This window comes from Maylandia zebra, linkage group LG18 (genome assembly GCF_041146795.1).
Source record: "Maylandia zebra isolate NMK-2024a linkage group LG18, Mzebra_GT3a, whole genome shotgun sequence".
NCBI lineage: Eukaryota > Metazoa > Chordata > Actinopteri > Cichliformes > Cichlidae > Maylandia > Maylandia zebra.
The window spans coordinates 32,579,113-32,606,595 of record NC_135184.1 but is presented as its reverse complement, the minus strand read 5'-3'; the positions used below and the strand labels follow the sequence as shown (position 1 = coordinate 32,606,595).

The window sequence follows — 27,483 nt, the reverse complement described above, 5'->3', positions numbered from 1 at the left end:
GACTGATATGATGCAACTGGGATTTTGTTGCACTTAATTATTGCAAACACAACTAAAACTATAACTGAAACTAATCAAAACTAAACTGTAACTAAGGATTTTCAAAAAAATTAAAACTAAACTAGCAAACAATTGGTAAAAACTAATTAAAACTGATATAAAATTGAAAATCTGAAGTCAAAACTAAATAAAAATAAAAACTAATGAAAATTGCAAAACTATTAAAACCCTGCACTAGACAATAGGTAAAATGCCAATTTTTGCTGGAATTTAAAAAAACCTTTCTCTGTTAACAGAGACACAAAACACTTATCATATTTGAAAACCCTGCCAGGTCTCTCTTTTCTAAAGAGCTGAAGGTTGTTCGCTGTAGCCTTACAGTTGTGGAGCTGTTACCAACTGAAATTGGGGATGTTTTATCAGTTGTATAAAAAATGGCGTGGAGCTTAGCAGGCCTAGGAGGTTAAGGCAACTGTGACAAATAGACCTGGTTCGGATTACAGTTACTGGGCTAGTGTTCTGTGTAAGAAAGGCTTGAAATCACTTTCTGGTTATTCAAGGTGATACACACCGCTGGATGAGGATTAAAAAAGCAATATGAAAAATGGAGGTCAACACAGCTTTTTTGAAACAACTGTAGTTTTTGTCTAGCATTCACTGCAGTCAGAGGCCACACAGGAGCTTCTTTTAAGCAGACATCAGTCATCGCTCTGAGGCGCATTCTCTCATGGATAAACGCTTTAGCTGGATAAAATATTGACGATTTGATCCTGGATTTTTCTTTTTTTTTCTTTCTTCAGCTGTTGTTTTATTGGTTGTCACAGACATGTCATCATAAGGTGAAACCAGCTCTTCTACTCCACTACTGAGATTATATGACACACTTAAACGATGTGGCGTGCCGTGTAGATGTGCATGTGGTACTCTCAGGAGGAGGCAGTTGTCATTGGCATTTCAGAGGCGTACCAGTTTAGTCGGGGGGGATTTTCACATATGTAATTACTTTCCCCACTTTACAATTCAAGTGTGATGGCATTCGCTGCTTCTGCCAATAATATGAACAACAACAACATCCAGTGAGCTTCAGTTACCTGACATGTATTGTACCTGTAGCTTGTGTGGCTTCCAAGGAAGAGGTCCACCTTCTGCACTCTGCTGTTATTGTATTATTGCAGGGTCTACCTTACAATATAAAGCGCCTTGAGGTGACTGTTGTTGTTATTTGGCGCTGTTTTAACATTAATTTTATCTTTTTTTCTTCCTTTTTTCTATTTCTACACCATCCTATAGGGCTACACAATTAATTGAATTTTAATCTTGTTGCACAATACTTAAAACGCCTCCCTGACCAATTAAAACACAAAGCAAAAGCAAATCAAGCGCTCCCTAAATCTGGACCTGACCACATGCATGGATGTACCCGTCACAGCTGTTCCCTGCACTATGCAGCTTGAAGTTTCCTGAACTAGTCTGCATGAGTAAAACCTTGTTAAACGACAGATATACAACAACACAATTCAAATGTCTAGCACACCAAAAGTCCCTGAGTTGTTCCCTTATTCCCTGAGTCATCTGTTGTTGGGAACTAGGGCTGTGCCGTATCATATTGTCATATTAACTACCCGTATACACTTTTACATGACAAAAAAGGTGTGATATGGTGATATAATTGCTATAGAAATGCCATGCATGTACATTCCCTAATGCACAACGAGACAAGCCCATACATGTCTGACAGCCAGAGCCATGTGTCAGCCTCAAATGAAGATTTAGCTACATCAACATCCTCCAACAAATCACAATGCTTTACAAATATGCAAGAAAATTGTTCCTGTTACACGTAGAAAAAGCAAACTTGTTTTACCACTTAAGGCAAAAATACACTTGCAGAGTACAACCAGGTTAAGGAGACAAGCAAGGAAGAGACAGGAGTGGCTGGTTATGTGCAGCAAAACAGTAAACAAATGGCTCAACTGAGCATAACAGGAGTAATCACTAGTTAGACTAGTGACAGGAAGAACAAATGGTGAATGGAAATTACTAATACATATTGTTTGGCCAAGATATGATATATGACATGACAATATATGATGTTAATTCAAATGGTGGAAAGCAGGGCCTTTTAAGCAACTAGTTACAAAGTTCAACTCTAGTTACAACATGTTAGATAGATTTTTTTTTTTTTAAATGTAAATTTCATTACATATACTGTGCTGGCTCCTGACGAGTTACAAGGTTAAGCAACCGCAACTCAGCACAACCAACTTACTCAAAAATAGTAAGGCGCACTGTTAATAGATTGAAGAGAGTTGAACGTTATGATTTATTCATTCTGACTCCTCATGTTTGGTTATCAAAATGTGAATTAAAGCTTGTTATTTGCTTAATAAATGTCAAAATAAATGTTAGCTTTAAACAAGTTTTTGACATATTACTAATATATTTGTGTTTTCTTGTTTTATGGTTATAATTTGTACTGCAGTAAACACAGTGAATGACAAATGTTTCAAAGATATCTTATCCCAATTACTTTTCTAAAGTGGCAAAACCTACGCAAAACATGAGCGGGGAGAGCAGAGAGTGATCTCACAGCTGTCGAGTACTTTGCTGGTAGTTTTATTCACGCCCATCATGCAGGTACAGTGAATGGAATCAAAGACTTTATATTATTATTTGTCTGCAGAGATTAATTCTGAAAATCAGTTACCACGAATGTAGCAGAGTTTAAAAGGGAAAGCAGTGCCCTTGTTTATTTTGTTTTTTGCTAGATTTCTATCAAATCTATTTTAATGAAAATATTACTAGTTGGAAGATGTAAAAGCTTTCTGCTTTCTTATATGACAGAACACTAGAACATTTTTGAATAAATGTGACAAATAATAATGTTTTTAAAACTGAATAAAATTGTGTTTTGCGATAATTGTGCATCCCTAATGTCACTGATTCAGATTTACAGGCAGACTTAAAGTGCTGTATTAGACTATAAGCTACCCTACAGTTGTAGTATCACACCAGCTTCTTTCCCAGTTTCAATATGATTTCTATGTTGCAGTAGAAGAGCACATGAGAATGAAATCATTTCAGGAGTACGAGTATGCTTGCACATTTCATTTGTCTTTAACCTTTTGCCTCACCTCGCCTCTTGTTATTTCTATTTTTGTGATATTACCTTTAATATAAAATATCTTGGTAAATTTCTCACAGCCCTCTCAAACACGTTCTTCCTCTGCTGGGGTCAAAACGTTTTTTTCCCTCTTATTCATTATTTCTCCCGTTATCAGAGTTGCTGATGATAATCTCCAGGATCAAAATATTCCATCTAATCACCATTTCATTTTCTCAGTGGACTGAATTGAGTTTGACTAATCCAATTCTCATGTTGCTCTGAAAAACCAAAACACAGGATCCAGCAGATGCTGGATTACTCAAATGATCTCAGATCTTTAAAGCAATGTGTATAGAATAAGTCACGTGATGAGGCTAAAGGCTGGAAAGCCTTTTTAAATAGACCTTCATCTATCTATACATTCATAAATTTGAGAGGTTAAACACTGTCGGGTTGCTGCCTATACTCTGAAACAAACTAAGCAACTATTCTGAATCCAACATCTCAGACATTAAAATGAAAGAGTCTAACAACCCTTCAAAACCTCAACTCTCAATGGGAGCTTGAAACAGCTGAATGCCACCACAGCAGAAGCTCACCTGTAAGGAAGCACTAGAAGGAAACCACTAGAGCTAACAGGTTAGCAACTGCTGAATCGACAGAATAAGGAAATGGATAATGCTGTTGTTTCAGATGAAACAATAAAAAAGAAACAGAAACATGCACTTCAGCACTCAATGTATACCACTGGCACCTGGTGCTTGTGTGGGAAACACTTGATTATGAAGAACTGTAGTTAATGTTACCTTTTGTGAGCTGGGAAATCAATGCAAATCAAACTACTTGCTGTAGTCTTCTTAGTATGGTGTTCATGGTTGACGGGTTAATGAGAATAAGAATAAATATATTTCTGATTAAAAGGTTGCTTTATTCCTGACACAAAATGAGCCATACAACTAAAAGAATTCATTCTGAACTCTAATCTGAAAATGTATTTATAAAATACTGGTACAGCTATATTTAGATTTGTTGTATTGCACCAGCCTAACTAACCATATAATTCCTGCTCAGCACAACAATGAAAGGCACTGAGTTCTACACACTCAGTAAGACGGAGCGAAATGCAGTCTCTGCGTCCTGTCAGCTTTGTTATGGTTTGAAAATGTACATAAATATACAAACAAGAGTTTTAATAAGGGCACAGTGCATTTAGGGCCCAAAGGAGACGTATAAGCACTGGTGGACTTTAATGTCTTATCCACTAGCAGCAGTATAAAACTTTCTATGGCATGGACCAGAATCTTACTAGCTAACTTATTATCCCAGAAAGGTGATTCAAATGGGAGGCAGTTAAGGGCTGACTACCCTCCCCGATCCTTCCAGCACAAATGTGTAAATCACTGCCAGAGCCAATACAGCAAGAGTGTCTCCCAGAGGGTAACTTTATTACCTCACCTCGGCACAATTTATGACACCACACCAAAAGGGTAAATTTCTAATAACATAGCTTCCCCGGCTTCTCCGACACTAACAAGTGGCTGCAGTCCCGCAGCTAGAATTTACTGTCAGTCACAGAATCTCCCCTTTGCAAAGTGTTTCTTAAATGGTCAACACAGAAGCAATATGGGAAACGCAAGCTATTGTAAAAGATGAAGAGGAAAAACTGTACCCAGTACCGCCCTCGCCACCACACACACACAAGTGTGTGCTTTCTTTAAACACTTTTCAAATGCTGTCACTGCAAAAAAAAGGTTGACGGGCTAATGAAAATAAAAATCCAAAAATTTCTCCAAGGCAAAATAAAAGCTCACTGTTCCCTTCAAAATGAACCATACTACTATACAATTCATTGTGAACTAGACCACTGAGTCCATTCCTTAAAATTTTTTGATCTTCTTGTCTCCAAGGTCTTCAAAGCTCAGATCATTACTGTGGATTAGCTGAGTATAAGGTGTCCCTGTGAAACATGGAAGAGAATGGGGTACTGCAGTTGTCAGCAGGACTCTCTGCTGCTGCTGAGAGGGGTACTGTGTAATATTAAACTGACTCAAGTGTTCACGGTCTTAAGTCAAAGCCCCCAGCTGTCTTGCATTTAAAGTGACAGTGTGTTTTTAACTACCAGTAAGCTTTAAAAGAAGGAGAAATTTATGTCAGCTCCATGTAAAATCTCTCCCAGCACCTTAAGGTGTACACTGCATGTTTCAGTGCTATATGATCGCGTCATGGCTGACTACCCTGCTTTAGGTCTCATTTATTCCCATTTTTTAAGATGTCATCTACAACAAGAAATAATAATATAGGTATATATCGTTTTAGAGTAGCAACAAAAACATTACATGAGTTTAGTGATATTAAGGGAAAAAATGTAAATGTAAATTAAAAATAATCTTTATTTTTTTTAAAGAATTTGCATTTTGACATCCTGTGACAGAATGGCAGCCTGTCCAGGCAAACCCTGCCCCTCACGTCAACCTATGACAGCTGGGATAGGCTCCAGCCCCCCACATGGATGGACAGATGGATGGATGGTAAATGCAGGTATTGCTGGTAGAGTATATGTACCATCGACCAGTAGCTTGGTACTCTATGAGGCCTTTCACAAAGGAAAATCATCCAGCAGGTTACATGTTGCAAACAGATCCAGTAATGTTGACATACGTCAGTTTTCCTCAAGTAGAAGAGTTTACTGGAAAAACTCATTACCCCCAAAATCTCTTCCCAGTAAGGGTTTTTCAAAGTTAGTTTAACTGTTTTACTCAAAAGAGATATTGTTGGTTTTAATTAGGGGTGAGCGGTCTAAAGGGTATACGGTAGAAACGATATAAATTTGGCCAACGGTAGAGATTTTGACTATACCGCTCTACCACGATAGCGCATGTTGATGGTGTCATCAAGCTGTGCCTGTTTTGGTCTAAAGCATTGCAGCGGCTGCAAACTAGTGATGGGATTTCTGGCTCTTTTTAGAGAACCGGCTCTTTCGGCTCCTAACTGGCTCTTCAGGTTGTTTTGTTGCTTTAATTAATTTATTATTAACAACAATATAAAATTATGCACAAAAGGAATTACTAATGTAAAAAAAAACGTGGTTTTATTTATTTATGTTTATATATAAATATATGCGGTGGCCCCCAGAGACAAAGCACGTACAAACCCCAAAACACATTTCTAGCATTAACTGAACTTCCAAAACAGAGTTACCTAGATCACTTAAATTACACAATTGAAGTTCATTTACCTGTTACTACCACACACCAAATCCAGTCGTTGGTACTTCCTGGCTTGTGTAGCCCCTAGGTAACAAAAGCTCAACACTGCCCCTAGCATCCTGGAACACTTCTGTTGTGTTTTGTACGTGCTTCGGGTTTGTGCGTGCTATGGAGTTTTTACGTGTTTTGGAGTTTGTGCGTGTTTTCAGGGCTGGACTGGGACAAACAATTGGCCCGGGCATTTAGAGACCGGCCCACCAGGTATTCTAGGAAAAGCCATAAAGCCTTTGAATGAAAACAAATGCTGTTGTAACGGTGATGTACAGTCTTGTTGCTATATGTATGATTTCTATACATTTTACATCAGATTAAAACTTTGGTTGTAAGCTTCAGATAATTATTTAATAAAAGCGAGACATTTTAAATGAGAATAAGAAAGAAAAGTATTTCTTTGTGCCCCCCTCTCCCTGTTAATGCCCTACCTGCCCCCCTGGCAAAACTTTGCTAGACCCGCCCCTGCACAGTTACCAGCTGTCAGCTACTTACAAAAGGATCCTGGGGTTATTTCTCAGAAACAGTTTATAACTTCCCTTCAACTAAAAGGTAAACCAGTTTCTCCATCACCTGTTTAGCTGTGATGATTCTCCTGGTTTCATTTTCATGTTTCCCTCTCACCAGATATACAAACTAATATCATGACCAGCAGCTTTACAGCTGTGGCTCCAGCAAACATCAGCTGATACTAGAAATTAATATTAAATACATTCTAACAACAGCTGATCAAGCTTAAACGTGCTGCTGTTGTTTAGCGTGGCATCTGCTGGTTTCCTCTTTCTGGCGCAAAGTGGACGATAAACAAACAAGAGAGAAAAGCCGATCAGCTGATCATTGATCAGTTTCATGACTGAAGTAGCAACAGGAGAGAGAGGGAGAGAGAATGAGAGAAGAAGAGGCAGCTGTGCAGCTTAAAGACACAGAATAAATCCAGCTTTGTGTCTTTTTCCATTGTAGCTGAAGTTCGGGACAAACTGCGTCTCTTCTCAGCTCGATACGAAACAGGTAATGTTTTCTCTGAATGAGGGACCGTTCCATTTTTAAGGAGCGGTTGGCAACTCTACTAAAAAACCTTATGAATAAAATAAAGTTCACTATCAGTAACATTATAGCACCCACCCAGCTGTATAGAAACTCCATCATCCTAGCTAGTACGCAGTACGAGTTATTGTAACTGACTAAAAAGTCAGCACAACGAAAATAAACTCTACCTAAACTTGGTTTATATCTGACCCAGATAGACTGCAGGTCATAACTTCTTACCTGAAGTTCAGTTCACCTGACACTCTCTGCTCCTCCTGCCTCCCCTTTCTCTCATCCACCTGTTGGGCTCTGTGGAAGCTCCGCCATAGCCACCACCAAACAACTGAGTTATTTTACACATCGGCCAGCATCTGGCCAATCCACCACCTCTCATTGTCCATGCCATTACAAAAAAAAAAAAAAAAAAATCATCGGCCCATAAAAACGAAGAATCACCATCGGGCATACCGGGGAGTTTGTACGTGCTTTGTCTCTAGGGGCCACCGTAAATATACTTTTATTTATTCACTCCACATAAAATGTAATAAATAAATCATATAATACAAAAACCAACTATTCACATTTCAACTTTTAACTATTTAAATTTTCAGCTTTTCCCTTTTAAACAAATTTAAAGTGAAAGAACACAAAACACTGCAAACCACAACACAATTAAATATAAATTAAAATATGAAAACAAAAAGAAGATGCACATTCTCTGTCATATGGACCTGCATGAATAAACTTTGTGAATCCTTTATCATCTGCAACTGAAAATAGTTGTGGATGTTTACTATACCTTTCTAATGTGACGTTGTTGTCCCTGGCTCTTTCTCTCTCCCTCCCGCTCTGTTCCTGTGCTACTGCGAGCGTAACTACCGCCCCTCCCCACAAGGCTCGTGTGCAGAGTGAAGCGGAAAAAAAGTGCGAGAGAGAGGGTGAGAGAAAGGAAAAAAAAACCCTACAAAAGTCACTGCTGTTTAGTTTTCTGTCTTCATTTATGTTGGAAGTGATAGCAGAGCTGTACGTTTGAATTTTTCAGAAATCTCTCAGTCAGAACATGCTATATCTGTTTAGGTAGAAGCTAGTGAGCTAACTTCCTGCTAACTTCTAACTCCGTTGAATTTGGTAAATTCTGTTTTCATGGATGCCTGGATGTTAAACGTAATTGTTACACCTGGTAAAGCAGCAACGCTGATCATTTTATTAAAGATGAAAGAATTTAGACAGTTTTTAACTCTTAGTGATGCCGCAGTGCTTGTTTGACTTTGGGACCTGAAGGTGCGGAGTTTAGGACCCAGATTACTCTGCGAGGCTCCTGACTACGGTAGCCGTAATGCTCCAACAATCCATCAAGCGGTGCGGCTTCGTAGCTTACCAAAGTCGTACTAAAACATTTTTGACAAATTTCTGCGTGCCGTGTACTAGGGCTGGGCCATATTATACCGTTCACGGTAATACCGGTATAATGTTAGGCAACGATAGGAAAATGAAATATCGCGATAGAATATGAGTAAAACGCGCATGCGCAGTGCCTTTGTTTTCATACGCACATGGCCGCTTGTTGAGTGAAACAGATGAACCAGAATTGGTTTGTGAAAATGGTGCAACTTCAGTGATGTGAAACTGGTTTGGTGTTTGTCCGTCAGATACACAACAAAGCACATTTTTTTGCAGAACATGCAAGCGGCCATCGTTATTGTCGTATTTGTCGGACTAAGATGCTCTTAAAGCTGGGAGTAATCTGGGTCCTAAACTCCGTCTTTTTCAGGTCAAACAACACTGCAGCATCACTGCGAGTTAAAAACTGTCTAAATTCTTTCATCTTTAATAAAAACAATCAGCATTGCTGCTTTACCAGGTGTAACTATGAAGTTTAACTTCCAGGCATCCATGAAAACACAATTTATTACATTTAATGGAGTTAGAAGTTAGCAGGAAGCTAGCGGAAGTTAGCTCGCTAGTTTCGCTAGTTACCTAAGCATGATATTGCATGTTCTGACTGAGAGATTTCTGAAAAAAATTCAAACGTACAGTTCTGCTATCACTTCCAACATAAATGAAGACAGGAAACTAAACAGCAGTGACGTTTGTAGGGTTACTGAAGTTGGGCTAGCTGGTATATAATGATGTGCTACGTGATCGCTAGCGACACAGCTATGTTAGCATAACATAAACAGTGAAGCTGGAGGACGAACACTAACACTTTTCCACTTATAAAAGTTAACGTGAAGGTTCCTCATGGTTAGAGACAAATGCAATCGCATGGCAGGATGCTGTAAATGGACCAAACTTCAGTCAGGAGAACAACTGAGATAATCCATCCACAATACGAGGTTAGTCATTAATATACTGCAACAACATGGGAATAGAGCAGCTGCCAGAGAATTCAACATTAATGAATCAATGTTACAGAAGTGGAGGAAGCAAGAAGAATGAGTTTAATAAAGTTTGATTTATCTGACTGCTTTGTTTCGCTTAATGTGCCTTATAATCCTGTGCACCTTATGGTCCGAAAAATACGTACTGCACACTGCAGTTTAATGTTGCAAAGCACCTCTTTTTAACTTCAGTGGATATTATACATGGTTATGCTCAGGATATGTCAGCCCATTTCTACTGGAAATGCCTTTTGGTTAAACTTTCAGCAAGGAATTTGCATTTGCACTGTTACATTTTTATAAAGCTTTAATGTACATAAAAACCAGCTTCTTGTTTAAGTGAAATTAAATGGAAGGTTGTCTTTTTGAGCTAGTAATGTTGTGGAGTTGTATTTTGTCTCGCATCAATTATATCGTCAGTTATATCGTTATCGCAAATTTTCAAATATATATCGTGATAAATATTTTTGGCCATATCGCCCTGCTCTACCGTGTACTACATAAAATGGTTTGAGGTCAGTAAGCCCAACTAGGGCTGGGCTATATCATTCCGTTCACGGTAATACCGGTGTAATTTTGGGCAATGAGAGGAAAATGAAATATCACGATAGAATGTGGGTAAAACGCGCATGCACAGTGCCTATTTTTACATATGCACATGGTGGCGACGCAGAATGAGAAGGGCGAAAGTGGATCGTTAAATGAAACAGATGAACCAGGATTGGTTTGTAAAATGCTGCAACTTCAGTGGTGTGGAACTGGTTTAGCTTTCGTCCGTCAGATACACAACAAAGCACTATTTTTGGTAGCGCATGCTAGCGGGCCGTCGTTATTACCGTGTTGTTTGGAAAATACGGCGCACTTGCGTTTTCTTGCATAGCCAAGAAAACAGTCCTCATGAACTGGAAAAATAAAAATAATCTTAATTCTAACCAATATAGGAATTATCTATTAGGTTACATTAGTCTTGATACAGCCTCTGCCACCACATCAGATCAATTGCTCTGGGCTCCTTTGATCAGCTCCATCACCTAGTGGGGGTGGGGGGTCATAGTTTGGTCCCGCCTTCACTGTTGTGAGTGGTGTGGGGGTAGGGACAGGCTTAGGGCGTCGGGGGGTTCCCCGGAGGCATCTTCCTTGGGGGGCTCAACCCGGGGTAGCGGTCATGTCCGGTTAGGGGCTCTGTTGGCTCTCAGGTGACTGTTTCCTCGCGGCTGCGTGCAGCGGGGCTAGGGGAGGGTCTGTGCTGACGGACGTGGGTTACTGACCTGGTAGCCTGGCTGCCCCTGGGTGGGTCCGGGATGGGCGTGAGGTTCTGGGGGCGCTCCGTCTCTGGGCTGGGGCCCGGGCCGGGCCTCGGGGGCTTGGGTCCTGGTTGGTGTGTTGCCGGGGTTGTGGGCGGGTGGGTGCATGGGGGCCCAGCCCTGGAGCAGGGTGCCGCCGGTGCATCGAGCCACCTGGGGGGCTCTTCAACTGGTGGGGAAGATTGTCACATCTTGCAGGAGCTTTCCTCTCCTCAGGGGATCTCTCTGCAGGAGGGGGAGATACAGGAGAGGTGGAGGAAGATCTCAGCCTGGGTGTTTATTGTCTTATGTAGTCTGGAAGATGAGTGGATGGTGGGGTGGGTGCAGTTTTCTCTGTGGTGGGGTTGGGTGGACTGTCCCGGGCTCTGTGGGGCCGGGGGGGCGCTGCTGCGCTGGGCCCCGGTCTGGATGGGCCTGGGCCCCCTTTCCCTGGCGGGTCGCGGAGTATGGGGGTGCCTACTGGGGTCTGCGGGGGAGCTGGCCCCAGGGAGGGGTCACCGCCCCTCCCTTCCTTCCCTCCCCATCTCCAGCTGCCCCCCTCTTCCCGCTCCACCACAACCACCCACACATGCAGGGCCTTGGAGTAGGGGTATGTCACCAGGGTGCAGAGGAGGCTACCTCCCCCCCCCCCCCCCCCCCCCCCCCCGTCCCCTTCTGGCTGCCTCTGCCTCAATTTTATCCCACAACTTAGACATTCACATTACTCACACTCTCATTACACATACATATAGGATCTTGGGGGTGGGCACGATACACGGAATCCAAAGTACCATCAGGGTGTACACCCCACCCCTGGCGTTGTTGCCCACCTCTCAATGTTAAATACACGTAGACATTGAGGGCTAGCAGGAGGGACTATGCGCTTACCTGCTGCTCTCTGGCAGGTAGCTCCATGCCCTCCTGGGTTTTAAATGCACCTTAGAACACACATGCATCAACACTACAATGAGCGGGTGGAGGGAGGTTTGGAGTCTTCTCTCACCCCCATTCTCTGCGACCTGCTGGAGCGGGGGGGCTAGGAGAAGGAGTTGGCCGTCCGACTGCGGTCTGGAGTGTGGGGCCTCCCTGCTGCTGCGGAGTCGGGGCGGTCTGCCTCCCCCCACCGCAGGGAAAAGGGTAACACCACCTGGGTCTGGGTGCAGTTCCCCCCTCCAGGGGCAAGGGCACCTAGACCCGGTTTGTAGAGTACGCTTGGGGAGTGTGATCGTGTGTACAGCGTCTCTTTATGTCTGTCTCCACGTTGGTTGAGTGTGGAGTAAGTGCATATGAGAGCATGAGGGTGGGAATGGATGTTTGTATCTGTGTGTGCCTGTATTTCTGTGTCTATATGTCAGGTTGGGTGTCAGGCGCCACCTCTCTGGGGACATCTTAGGCCCTCCAAGGTTTGGAGGCCTATCTCCCCCTACCACCACTTCCCCTGCCAGTGGCGGACTCCCTCAGACATCGGTGCGTTGGTGGTTCTTTGTGTCCGCTTATCGGGGCCTGGAGCCTGGGGCTCGCTCGGGCCACTTCGGAGGTGGGGTGCCCCCGGCCTCTCGGCCTGGGGCTCAGTCACTCAGGCACGGCTGGCTGCCGGCGGAGCTCACGGGCGCGTCACTGCAACTCCCCCTGGCTTCTGCTCCGCGGCTGCTGAGTGACCCCTCATCTGGGACTCTCCTCAGCTCTTTCTGGGACAGTGGCGCGGCTGCCCCTCTGTTGGTCTTCCTTGGTCTCTTGTGTTCTGGGGGCCTCTGGATGTCTGGAGTTTTGATCTCCTCCATACCTGCTTCATGCCCTGGAGGACGGGGCTGTGGCCCCCCCACACCCTCTGGCAGATCATTACATGAAGGAACCTTTTTAAAAAAAAACAAGCGCGTCCATGCTCACAGGTGTACACACGGGTGATCACACCCACAAACTACACCCTTTTTGGCTCCTACCTCAAAGCACACTGTGTTCTGTTGATCTTATGTGCTGCACAATAATGTTTAATATTTAGTATTTACTTTCATATTCCCATATATCATCGTGATGTTGTTTATTCTATTACTCTTGTTCTCTTCTGCTTGTTTTCTTTTTTCTTTCTCAGGTGACCCAGGTGATTGATATATGCATTTTTTTTCTCTGCCCGTTCTGTTGGTTTTTGTTTTTTGCCCTTCTCCCCCGTCCCTCTTCTCAGCTGTTTCTCTTTCCCTCTTTCTTTCTCCCCTTCTTTCCCCCAGTCAAGTCTGTCCCGTATTCAGTAAGTGAAAATAAAATGAACAATAAAAGGTGAATCAAATGGACCATTACGGCAAGGCTGGGATGGTCAATTTGGTAAAGTAAATCCATTGGGCATCTTTCTTTGCCTTTAGACACTAATTCTGATGGCAAAAGAGCCAAACGGGACAGGCAAAAAAAAAAAAAAAAAAAAAAAAAGGAAAATACGGCACACTTAAAATCAATCCTTTGATTTTTCTGAAAATCGACAGTGCCCCCTATAATCCCGTGTGCCTTATGTATGAACTCTGGTTGTGTTTACTGACCTCGAAACGATTTTATATGGCGCTCAAAAATCTGTCAAATGTTTTAGTACAACTTTGCTAAGCTACGAACCCGCACCACTTGATGGATTGTCGGAGCATTAGGGCTATATTAGGCAGCCGCCTCGCGGAGTGATACGTACTGTGCTTCAACATAATATTACCGTATTGTGTGTGTATAACCTCTTTTTAAGTTTTGTGGATATTATACATGGTTATGCTGAGGATATGTCGGCCAGTTTCCACTGGAAATGCCTTTTGGTTGAACTGTCAACGAGGAATTTGCACTGTTAAAGTTTATATAACTTTAATGCACATAAAAAACAGCTGCTTGTTTAAGTGAAAATACATTGGTGGGGTTTTTTTCACTAATAAAGTTGTGGAGTTGTAAAGTATTTTGTCTAGTGTCAATTATATCGTCAGTTATATCGTTATCACAAATTTTCAAATGTATATCGTGATAAATATTTTTGGTCATATCGCCCTGCTCTAAGCACAACCAGAATTCATACATAAGGGGCACTGTCGATTTTTGAGAAAATTAAAGGATTTTAAGTGTACTTTATAGAGTGTAAAATACGTTATACAGAAGAAAAGAATATATCGCGATATATATCGTTACCGCACATGCTTCAAATTATACCGTGATATGGATTTTAGGCCACATCGCCCAGCCCTAGTTTTAATCTTGTTATTAATGTTATCCAAGTTTCCCACGTTGTATGCTTGCCCGCAGCCAGCCTTGCACATGCCAACATCCTGCACAATGGCTCGCACGAATTCTGTAAAAATTTGCTGAGATGAGCTGTGCACCACCTTCAAATGGAAGACTCAACAGCATAATGAAGGCTGGAGTGACATGACAAATGGAAACCAGACAGCAGCTAGTCAAAAATTTAGAGGTTCCACTGAAACAGCATTCAGCCACACATGTTGTCCAGTCACTGTTATTTTTTATCAGCACAGCCACACAATGTTGGCTCGGCTTGCTTTTGTTTCCTGAGAAGACACGGATACAATGAGCGAGTGAGTGAGAATTGTGGTTTGTAGTTTAAAGTGGACACCCATCTTTTTCTACAAAGGGATGGGGAGGTTGTCAAACAGCAAAGAAAAAAAGCAACAAACAAAAGAAACATTAAACCAAAATATATAATAGAACCAGCAGCTCCAGCTGCTCCAGTCTGTTTGAGTAGCAGTGCCCCTACTTGCATAACAAATCTGGATTTGTGTGGGTTTCCCCAGTGTGAATTTTCATTAAAAGTTTTCTGTCCCACAGCAGAAAACTATGTGAGGAAATGTCAGAGATCTGTTGTGCTGTGCATTTGTCTTAACCTTATTTAAATCATAAGTGTTGTATTAATTATTCCTTTCAATAGTCTAAATAGTTCATTTAAAGAGCCACGGCAGCCTCGTGGTGTAAATATCAATAATACTACCATTAGGGAGCTTCAAGAGCTATTCCCTATGTTCATATGTGCGCAGTAATTAAAACACCCATGGAATTTTTAGTAGTGCTTTCTGAGGCACTGATAAATACAACTGAGTCAGCCCACAGTGGTAATTCTAGTTGCATTATGCAGTTCTGATTTGCTAAAGATGCCAGATACCAGTTAAAAAGCCGCATTACCAGTCTTAAATTTACCAGTCTTAAATTTAAAAGATGGAATCCACACTGTGAGGTTCTTAGTACTCGTTTTGTTATGTGTATGATGACGTCAGGGTAAATATAGACAACTTTGTAAAAAATGTTTTTAAATAAATATATCTACAAATTTGTAGATGGGTGAGGTTACATATGATTAAAAAATAAAAGCTACATTGGTGTTGTTATCTAACCTAGAGGCACTAGTCTAGTTTTTGTGAGAGCCATAGATGCTACATAGTGGTTTTTCTTTCTTCTTTCCCTTCCTCACGCACACTTTGTTTATGGAGCTGCCAAAGAGTTGGAGTAAAAAAAAGATTAATCCAGTTGAGGACAACACCATGCCGTACAGTACAAGCTTCCTAACAAGTGGTAAACCAATTAAATGCCCTTCTAGCTTATCTTATATTAGCTTCCTTCATGCTACATTCGCTCTGCCAGTAGCTGCTGCTTTCATGTGACATAATAAACATCAATACCCAATCCAGCTTTTTTGGGGTCAGTATCAGACCAATAGCCAATCCAAGTCTCGGACTACTGAGTCCTTACTGAAGGAGAACTTGGGTGTCTTGAAAAGTTTGGGCAGTTTTTCTTTTGCTAAATCAGTCACCTCAGGAGAAGCACTCCATTATTGCAAATGATTCTATTAGGTAAATCTAATATCTGTGTCTAATAAACACAAAACAGTATGTACCGTCAGATTCTGATCCTTCCACGTGTTAATGAAGTTGTTATTATTATTTTACCACATACAGACATGTATCACCTATTGTTAGACTGAGCCAATAATCTTACAAAATTAAGACTGGAGCACGTAGCAGTAACGACTGCTGTCTTACAGAAATTTCAATATGGTATTTAATAGCTCTGAGAGAAGAGAAAAAAAATACAAACAAAAGAAAAAACCCATAACTCAATTTGTGATACTCCAAAGGAGTGTGTCTACTACTCAGCAAAGACATGCAGAGGCTATTGTAGTCTTTGCAGTTTTGTTTAATGGACTGATCTCTGTGTAGAAATGTGTATAAAAACCTGATACACTGCAAACCCATCATTCACTGAAAAGTAATTTGGCTGCACGTTATGCCAAATATAAGATGTGTCCTCTTGCGTCCTCCATTGGGATTCTTCCCCTCTCTCCCCTTAATTAAGTTAATTTCAGTGCATTTAAGTTAAGTGCTGGTCTGTTAGATCAAACTATCACTATGAACAGAAATCTGCAGGGCTTGGCTCTCAATAACTGGGAACTCAGTGAGGAGCGACAGGACACAGCCAAAGCTTTGGCAACGAGCCATCCACCCATTAGAGCAGGGCGATACGACCAAAAATATTTATCACGATATACATTTGAAAATTTGCGATAACGATATAACTGACGATATAACTGATACTAGACAAAATACTTTACAACTCCACAACTTTATAGCGCAATTCGCAGTAAACTTAAATCACACTGTATAACTCATTTAAATACTCTACTCTCCAAACTCTGTAGTACTACAGTAAATAGGCACATTAACTTTTGAGAAAAAAGAAAAAACTACTGCCCAAAAGTTTGCTTTTATAGAATCTCACATTCTATTGTGTTCTTTTTACTCTGTTTATGTCATTATAAAAATCTCCAAAGTTTTAAACAATTGGTAGACCTCATCCTTGGACCTCTTGGCCATTTTCCACAATTTTGTGACAGACTAAAAGATCAGTGGATTTATGAAAAAAAAGTACACAGTGAAAATAGTCACTAATTAGCAACTGTCACATTCTTAGGGCTGTTTATTTGTTCCACTTTTAAGCTAAATCAAAGGAGCTTTCTGATTTTTTGGTCAGTTTTTTAAAAAATGGTCAGAAACATGTTTCTGTTTTACCAAAATTAAGATATCAAAACAAGTCACTGTAGAGAAGCATCATATTTGAGAAAAGTAAAACTTTCAAAAGACAATTTCATAACCTCTCACACGGGTAAGAAATGCTTTTACAGCGTAACAGCTAGTGCTAGGGCTTAACAAGTGCTGCTTTATAATAATTAGTAGACTGCATGTTATAAATCTTATAAATAGTGTCATATATCTAGTAATCTAAGGGTTTAAGATACTGACAAGTTGATGTATATATGAAGGATTATATATATATATATATATATATATATATATATATATATATATATATATATATATATATATATATATATATATTAGGGGTGCAACGATACTCGTATTGATCTTGAACCATTCGATACAGTGCTTTCGGTTCGGTACGCATATGTATCGAACAATACAAAATTTTTAATTTATTTTATCAACTTTCCTTCTGACGATGCTGTCTGTGTTGAGCGCTCAGTGGATCTGCGCTCGACAGTGCAGCCTAGGCGGAGTAGTTGAACGCAGATTCACTGAGCGCAGGGCAAGCTAGCGAGACAGAAGTTAAGCTCTCCTTGCAACATGGCAAATTGAACCTCCCGCACCCTCATTCAGATCTGGCGTTTGGAACTATTTTGGTTTTCATGTGACGTATGACCTTGAAGGTAAGCGCGTCATGGACAAAAGTAAAACAGTATGTTGGATGTGCCACGCAATGCTCAATTACATGGGTGGGAGCTAGTGTGTTAGCGCAGTTTGCTCATTAACATGTTGGCCGTCCAGCCCCATGCACGGGCGATCCGCCGTAGCTCGTTAATGGAGATTTGCCGTGTTGTGGCGTTAACGTCATTTCAACGAGATTTACGCTGACAGCACTAGTGGGAACACAACAAATACATGATTCTCCTTATGGGGACCTGATATGTTTAATATGCTGCTGAGAATATAGCCCAGAAGAAGCGTATAGTATAGCTTTTATTTTGGAAAGAGCCATTTCTCTGTAATAAACTCTCTTTTCCAAACATGAGTGATTCCTCAATCAGATACAGGGCTCGCAAAATCGCCTGCCCGCTAGCGATTTTTCCAGTCGGGCTACCAAAATCTATCTCTGCCCTGCCCGTCGGCCTATCGTAGGAAGGAAAAATATATGTCAATGCTTTTGCATTCTTTCGGAAATGTAGCTGGGTAATTATGTCATTGGCATCGGTGAGCCACTGTCAATATGTGACATATTGAAATCGCGTTTGAATTTGCGCTTGTTTTTTGCTTTCACTGTGTATAGAGAGCGACAGCACTGATTGGTGAGTGATGATAATTTGCGCACCAATTCCTCTGACATTGTCTTATTAATTGTTAGCTTACTACGCAAACATGACAAGTGAAATCACCCGCAGCTTAAACATGTGAGAGGTTGATCGCGCAGAGAATCGCTGAGCTTATGTGAGTGCGTGTGTAAAAGCAGCAGGATATATATTGTAGCGGATCAGGGCCCTGTGCTTCGTACGTCGCTTACTACATCCAAGATCAAATGAAACATCCAAGACCAAATCATCGCGCTAACTCTGAGCTCGCTATTCCGGTTCCCCGAACACACCTGTTGTTGACGATTAGTATAGCTGGATGAAGTAATGTGAGATCACTGGGTGGCCCAACAGGGGCTACGCATCGATAGTAGAAACATTGATCGGCAACCCTTTGATTGGTCGGCGAAAATGTCGAAGGAGCGCGCTCGGTATTTTTCGGCAGCAGAGGAAGAACTCTTGAGTGAGGGATTTCAGGAGTTTCAGAGTTTAATTAAAACGCAAGGGAACACTGCAAAGGCTGCAAAAGCAAGGAGAGAGGGCTGGCAGAAAGTTGCTGACAAATCAAACTCGTAAGTAATTCAATAATAACAATAATAATGGAGTGGATTTATATAGCGCTTTTCAAGGCACCCAAAGCGCTTTACAATGCCACTATTCATTCACTCTCACATTCACACACTGGTGGAGGCAGCTACAGTTGTAGCCACAGCTGCCCTGGGGCAGACTGACAGAAGCCAGGCTGCCATATTGCGCCATCGGCCCCTCTGGCCAACACCAGTAGGCGGTAGGGTAGATTTATCATATCACACCATATTATCCAATATTATATTACATTATATTATATTATAATATGTTATATTATATCCCCTTTCACATTAGAGCCACAACAGGACCCACTAGAACATGGGAACAAGTAAAAGTGAAATATAAGAATATTCTACAGAATGGTAATATTTATCACTTATATTGCTTGTCGTCTCTTGGAAAGAGACCCTGGAATACTCTGTTTGTTTGTTCATAACAGCAACCAAGAAAAGGGCAGAGCAAAAAAAAAGACAGGTGGTGGTCCTGCACCCCCTCGTCAACAAGTTGGTTAAGTGAATAATACCCTCACGGGAAAATCGATATCTCTATGAGCACACTGTCGCGCTGAGCTAAAGGATCCTGTCTGTCCCGCAATATACGCTGAATTCTGAGGACTCTCCTTATCAATCTTGCACCTTCCGCAATGGGCTGCTCGCGTAAACGGACAGGATATGACTGCGACAGACTTCCCAAATCCACCTTCGCTTTTATAGCCGTGGTCTCTCATCTTGATTACACGAAGTAATTTACAATTACTACTCTGAAATATGAATTACATCTGTAATAATCACATACATGTAATAGAATGTTAATAGTACATTTCCCTTTTTTAGGGAATGACCTGTATGTATCTGTGTGAAATCAATAAAAGGATCAAGTGCTGCAGGATCAAGTGCTGCATTATCTTTAGTTACATTGATAATATTTATTTATGGTGAAACAGTGGTGGAATATCGCTGTTGCTTTCGTATGAATGACGCGGACATACCTGCGTGGCCGCGATCTAATCCTGTTTACATAAAGTAAACCTGCTCCCCAGCAGGTTTACGCTTACGGCTCTGTTGCTATGACAGCAAGTCCCGGATGGGCTTCGGGGAACCGAACGATCCAGGATCACGCGAAATCGTCAACAATCTCATCCAGCTAACTCACTTAGCGCGGTACGAAGAACAGGCCCCAGGGCTGTTCGGGGTTCTGTTTGTACAGTTATGTTTTGTTTATGTTGCCATAGTGACGGGTGACGCCCTCTCGCTGCGACGGTGTGTCCTTCCGGGGTCAGAGGGCGCCCTGTGTGTTGTTGTTGTTGTTGTTGTTGCTGTGCTGTGCTGTGCTGTTGCCGCGCTGAGCAGTTAGCTAGCGGCAGTGTTCTTCTGCAGATGTTAATAAACGGCTGTGCTCCCTGGCTAGCTCACGGGAAGCAAGACCAAACGACACCTCCGTCTCCTCCTTGTCTGAGCTCGCCACAATATTTTAGTTCTGCTGAGCCAAATAAGACAGGTCAGGGTGAAGAAGTGACAGCCAAAGAAAAGTTTACCACAAAACGGAAAAGTTATGACAAATCAGACTATAAGGCAAAAAGAAAGTGCAGCTTTATGGTTTCATGGACAAAAGAATTTCTGTGGCTGCAATATGACAAGCGAAATAACCAGGGCTGCACATAAGTGGTCCGCAGGTGCGCATTCGCTGTCAAAATAAAAAACGGGCACAAGATAAGAAGTTGCAACGCGTGTTTGCGTACATAAGATTTTCAGGACGAGGACAGACATTTGTTTAGAACTCTTAAAGATGTCGAAGAAGCTCCTTTAAGCAATTACTGTGATGTTCCTCCACCTCAAGAAATGTCAGAAGGAGTCCGAACCATAAAAGAAGCGTGTATTCTCGGAAAAGTAGTTGCAGGAGGTGAGCTGGCTTCAAACAAATGATGAACGCACAGAGATGTGGTGCGGAATGTGCCGTGAAAATTTAATAAATGACAAATTAAAAAGGCATGAACATTTTTTTTTGTATCGAAAAAATATCGAACCGTGACACCAAAGTATTGAACCGAACCGAACCGTGAATTTTGTGTATCGTTGCACCCCTAATATATATTAGAGATGGACCGATCCGATATTAGGTATCGGTATCGGTCCGATACTGACCTAAATTACTGGATCGGATATCGGAGAAAAATAAAAAATGTAATCCGATCCATTAAATATCACGAAAGCACCTCACAAAACTTGCAACACGCCGTAACTCACCTCAGAACGTTAGCACGTTGGAGCAGTATGCATCACGTGATAGAGCGGCTGTGGCATGGGTGGTCTGGATAGCATGTGGAGCTTCGCTAGCAACCTGGCATTTCATCTCCGACAAAGTTATCCCCGAGAGAAGTAAAGCAAGTGTGTAAGTCCATCTCTGAATGTTTGTAAAGCATTCCCACGTTAAGCTTAACAAGCGACTGCCTCTCGCTCTCCGGCTGCTACTTCAATCGTGAAACTGCTTAAATCAGCTGATCGGCTTTTCTGTCGCGAGTCTGTCTCTCGTTTGTTTTTGGTCCACTTTGCGCCAGAAAGAGCAAACCAGCGGCTGAACAACAGCAGCACGTTTAAGCTTGATAAGCTGTTGTTAGAATTTATTTAATATTAATTTCTACACCAGGATCTTTTTCTAGGTAGCTGACGGCTGGTAACTGTGCAGGGGCGGATCTAGCAAAGTTTAGCCAGGGGGGCCGATAGGGCATTAACTGGGAAAAGGGGGCACAAAGACATACTTTTCTTTCTTATTCTCATTTAAAATGTCTAGCTTTTAATAAATAATTATCTGACACCCAAAGTTTTAATTTGATGTAAAATGAATAGAAGTCAATTACTGTACATAGTGACTATTAAGTCTAATATATATACCCTAGTAAGCTATAGTACTTTTTACTTTGGGAAGGTACCATCTGTGCAGTCTGCAATTTTGTTGAAGAAAGATGTTGAATCTATTTAATATTTCTTGAAAAATAATTGATTTCTGTGCATTTTTTTTCACACTGCATCAAATTAAGGTTGATTACGTCGATTAAGCATCATGAGGTGGCGCGTGAGGGGTGGTTCCCTATTTTTTATTTATTTAATTTTGTTGTTGCTGGGAGTTGGAACCCTATTAGTTAGGTTGCTTAATATTTACGCTAAGTACTCTTTAAAATACCAGAATAGGGAGGATGGTGTAGGTCTAAGTTTATTAGATTGATCGGTATTGCTGAACTATGAAATATTTTTTTTGTATACAGGTATAACAGAATAGCTTTAGTGTAGTTGTTGTTTTAAACTTGAGTATGAACTTGCAGACTTGCAAAATGCAGCAAGATATTTTAAAAAACAGTTTTGTTGATTAAAAAACACTATATCGGATTCATATTGGTATCGGCAGATATCCAAATTTATGATATCGGTATCGGTATCGGACATAAAAAAGTGGTATCGTGCCATCTCTAATATATATATATATATATATATATATATGAAGGATTTAATTAAGAAACTTTAAGGTACAGTGTGTAAACTCTCACCAATAGATTTCAGCAGATAGCATTTTTCATTCGGCTGAATTCTGTTTTCTTACCCCTCCCAAATTAAATGTATAATCCCAGCTATGGTGGCCAATATAGGACAAAAAACTCTGGTTGTTGTTCATCTGTAGTGAGTATAGGTTGTCAGTCCATTGTTTACCTCAGCTGTCAGTATGAGTCGTCATCTATTTACTCTGGAAGAGGCTGTAAAACTTTGTGAAAGGAATCTGATATGAGTCGATGAGTCAGTGAGGCTCACTTCTGTCTGATGACAGCAATACCGAGGTAAGTTTTTGAGGAGATCCTGAACTTTTCTCCTGGTAAGTGCAGCTGTTTTTGCTGCTGTTAGCAGGTGCTAGCTAAACTTTTTTTTTCAAGTGGCTCTGACTTCTGAAACTCTAAAAACTCTGAATGTAATAAAACTTTTTATCAGAGGGGAAGTGTGATTCTTGAGTCTAACATTAGCTGGCCCATTGTCAGCTATCTGGAGACATAGTGAGTCAGAGATATTGAAAATATACAAGTACAAATGTTAAATGGTCACATATACTTTAAAAGAGCAACTTGTGATCTTTAATCTAAAAGTAACTTATAGCACGTACTACGTACAGTATGTGGCTGATCGATAGCCAAATGTGATTAGAAAAAACAGTCGACCACTGTGTAAAGATGGCAAGACAACATGTCAGCTTCCACAAAAGAGCAATCGCTCCTATGTATTTTAGTGGCTTCATTAAAAAGATGGTTATGACAATAACTATTCTATTACATAATCTAAAAAATACTTACTTTACCTTTATATTTTTGATCAAATGTAATTTATTTGTTTTAAACCATTTCTTGTTTTTCCCCACCAATCCATTTCAAGCTTAAATGTGGTTAAATCAAGTTATAATTAATATTCATTCCTTTACCCTTTATGGTTTTCTAAGTTTATGCGTTGGTTCTTGAAGCATTACTGCGCTATTACTACTAGTATCTCAAGAAGTATTTAAATACATGTTGTCCTATATACGTTTTGTTGCAATTTTTTCGTAGATAAAATAGAGTGAGACTGCGATTTTAAGCTCACACCTCATATCAGTGTGTCACAGGCAAGAAAAAGCTCCACTGATCCAACAGTCACAACACTAACATGTTGTCTCACTGTTTCCCGTTGCTCTCTGACTTGGGACACATCAAAACCAGTTGAGACTCCAGTAACAACACTTAAACCCTCACCAAACAGAAACAGAGCGGACCTAAAACGCTGTGCAAATGTGACGCTGCAGCTCACACGGAGCCCCTGAATATGCAGCGGGGGGATATGCTGGCCCCCGGCAGCCGCAGCAACAGACGCTGTAAAGAAGCGCTGAGATTCAGCACCATGGACAGCGGCCAGCAAACTTCACTGCAAACTTTGCCGCTCTCTGCCTAACCCAGTGTTACTGAAACAAAGCATAATGTCCAGTTAACATGAACTTGGGTTGGCCTAAATCTCGATGAAGCTTATTTAATAAAGTTTGAAAACTCACAAGACGGGCGTAAATTCTACTGTCTGTAACACAACATAAGAAATGGGCAACAAAAAGTAACTACAAAAAAGACACCAAATTAAAAGGTACAGCACAGTGTGGTGTAAGAGGAGTTTGGCTGCGCTGTTGCTAGTGTTTTAACTAGCAAGCAGTTTCCTACACATGTAGCTAACCGAACCACGTGTGCACACTCTGGGTAAAATACCCACAAGCAATAATACAGAAAATTAAAATGATGCTCCCTAAACAACTCTAATGATGGTTTTTATTTATTACAAAAAAAAACAACCCAAAACTCTATTTTTATGCGCATGTGCTGTGCGGCCTAATATAATACAAAAACAAGTGCTAAGTGTTGATTCACTACGCTATCAATAACAGACTAATTATCAACCACTGGCGGACTAATTATGACCCGTAAAACGGATCTAATCGTATTAGCTACATATTTGGGCTGCTATGCTGCCTATAACATTTTCCCAAACCAGTGGAGCCATGGTATGTAGCCAGGCGCTAGCTAATAAACAGCTGCTCCGGTGTAGTAATAAAGAGCGAGCGGGGTTTTATCCGCTTAATTGGCGGCTAATGACACCACACAGCAGCGTGTTGGAAAAAGAAAAACTCACCTAAGACGAAAAAGGGGAGCTCTGTGTTTTCCAGGTCGTCCACCACCACCACGTCCCCGGGAAAATCGTTTCTAACAGAGAACAGAAGCTTGGGCTCAGAGGCCGAGGGACTGTGCATGATGCTCAGGTCGTTTTCTCTTAAAAACGGCAGCGCCGACACGGTGACGCTCTTCATCTTGCACTCGGTGTCCTGGCTCTGGTCCTCATCGCCGTTAAGACATCGGACGTAAACCGCTTGGAGGGCCAGGAGAGCCCACGCCAGCTCCAGCAGCAGCAGCGGTCTCGGCCCCATGTTGATGCTCGCCATATCGCTCCGTTTCCTCTCCCCTCCTCGCTGTTTCTCTCCCAGGCAGCTTCAGTCGCTCAACCCGGCGGACGACAGAGCGCCAGAGAGAGTGAATGGGGGGCGTGCTACATCGGCGGGCTCTCACAGTGTGGGAAACAAGCGCCTCTTCTTTCTCGCATATGATCAATCACAGGATTTTGTTGTACATGTGCTACTCCCGCTGAACACTGATAATGTAGCAGTGTTTTAATGCTGTTGACCCCCTTTGTTGTAATTGATCGACAAACTGTCCAAATGGCTGTAATGGCTATGCAAAGATTACTAACAGCAAACCACCCAGGGTGCCCCGAGGGTCCCATCAGTAAAAGAAACATAATTTGTAATTTAATTGTCTGCTTGCCCTGTCATAGAAACTTGCACATAATCTCCAAGGACACCACAGAGCATCCTTAGAAGCTTGCCTGACCTCAGTGTACATGCATAATTGCCTAACTGATGGTGCAGATGACTGTTAGGAGCGAGTGTCGGTGTCTGCAGTGGCCCAGATATGAAGTACACTTTAGTGAAAAATCTCTCACCAAATTTTAGGAACCTTACAAATAAAATTAAACTATATGTTGTAAATGTTGGCAACCAGTAGTGAGTAACGAAGTGCCACAGAGATAACAAGAGAGAGAAAAAAGTGTTTTGAGTGTATACAAATATACAAGTTTTTTCATTATTGCTAATTTTTAAACAGGGCATTTTGAGGAAGTGTGACATAATATATACAATTTTAAGAGTACACTGAAATAAGACTGCATTTGGCACCATTACATTATGTTCTGCTATGTCTGGTGAGGTTACATAGAACCCTGAATACTGGTGTTATAAAGGTCAGCACTGAATTTTCATGATAATTGTGCATGTTTTAAAAATAAATAAATAAAATGGAATTGTTTTCAATACTCTGTCAGGTTTAATATGCTTAACATCTATTAGTTCAAGACCTGGCAGGAACCTTTAATGTGCATGTCCACAGTTAGTGGTGTATAAATGGCTGAAATGAGAAAATACAGCTATTCAGTTTGATTTCAGTTTTTGTAAATGACACACTTTTAACTGACGCATCCCCCCCCCCCCCCCCCCCCCCCCCCGCCCGTTTTACACACGTTAAAATTCTGTGAAATTCTCATTATCCATTTCTTTTGCTTCCTGGTACATCACTGTTCTGCCACTTTTGTGAACGAGGAGGGAAAAAACACATGTTTCTGTTCATAAAATGGTGAAATAAAACATAATCAGTCAGTACAGAATTAGGTCCTCATTGTTCTCCATATTTGGCCACTTGTAAGAACAAGTTAGAGCAAACCAGTTAGGTCTTTTGTGATGACAGTTTTAGACCACCGTCAGGGATGTAAGACATGGCAACAGCGGCTATTTTCATGATGTGATATGTATTTTCAGATTTATGTAGATGAACAGAGGCAGTGCATAAAAATAAAAATGGCTCTGAACCACATTGGACCCTACTAATGTGGGCGACAGGGTACACTGATCTCTTCAGTACTTGCAGGTGCACCACAAAAAGAGAAGCTAGGCATCACTGCAATAAGGCCTAATGGAAACGCAGCGAATGGGCACTGTAAGAAACTTAAAATAATTCTGGTCTACAAAACAAAAGAGGTTTTGTTTGCTACTGGGAACCTCAGAGTAGCTCTTTAGCTCTAAGTTGTTGCACTGATTTCTGATACGAAATCCAATTTGAGCTACTCGTTAAGGTTTCTGAGATGCATGTCACTGACGATTTGATACGTTTGAACATCAGTGTAAATATACCAACACAATGTCTGGAACTATTTCCTACCAATATGTTTGTTATATGTTTGTTATTCTGAAAACATACCACAGCATATTGCTGTCAATTTAGCTCAAAATAAAACAAGCATGCTCTAAAATGTTTGAGGCCCTTGCTTTTGCGTTCATGCTGCACATCCGTCTCTCTTTGCAAGAGCAAAGAGTAGTCAGCCATCATGCTCGGATTACATTTTCCCTGATATCTCTTTTCCATCACTATTATATCTTGATGAAATCTTTCCTCATGCTGGTCGCTGACACCGATCAGGTTCAATGGGGATAAAAGTCGAGGTGAGAATGTAAAAAGTGCATCTTCAGTGACATTCTGGTGCCCATTAACTGATACGCTTTCAGCACATTATCTACAAGCTCAGCATAATCCTCTGTGATTGCCCAGAAAATTGTGGACATCCTGCACGAACGCTTCCCAAGCTGCTGTTTCAGTTGGCTTCCGTTTTCTTTTGAAGTCAACAACAAATACACCTTCCTTAAATTTTGGGTTCACTTTAGATGCTGAAATGCATTGCAGTTACTGTCGTTCATTCTATTTTTCCAAGTAAGCCATTACTGACACATGGGGTACAGCTTGGACTGGTCAACCAGTCTATCACAGGGCTAACACAGAGAGACAGACACTGATTGCATTATCCTAATAAAGCCTATGTACAATCAAACCTATAATAGTAATGAAAACATTATTATTATAGACTTCACTTAAAGA

At 41.2% G+C, this 27,483-nt stretch overlaps 1 protein-coding gene across 8 annotated transcripts in view; it reads right to left on the bottom strand.

The window, feature by feature from the left end:
* The window catches only part of astn1 (astrotactin 1), a 494,478-nt gene extending 469,390 nt beyond the window's left edge, over positions 1-25,088 (bottom strand). For 5 of the 8 annotated variants that reach the window (XM_024806024.2, XM_024806026.2, XM_024806027.2 and 2 more), the window contains exon 1: positions 24,641-25,087. In XM_024806024.2, coding sequence (XP_024661792.1) covers positions 24,641-24,947 — 307 coding nt within the window. In that variant the 5' untranslated portion in view covers positions 24,948-25,087. Of the gene's footprint in view, positions 1-24,640 lie in introns of all 8 variants that reach the window. The other 3 variants (XM_024806025.2, XM_024806030.2, XM_024806023.2) reach the window with 2 other exon arrangements.
* Positions 25,089-27,483: the final 2,395 nt, after the last annotated feature.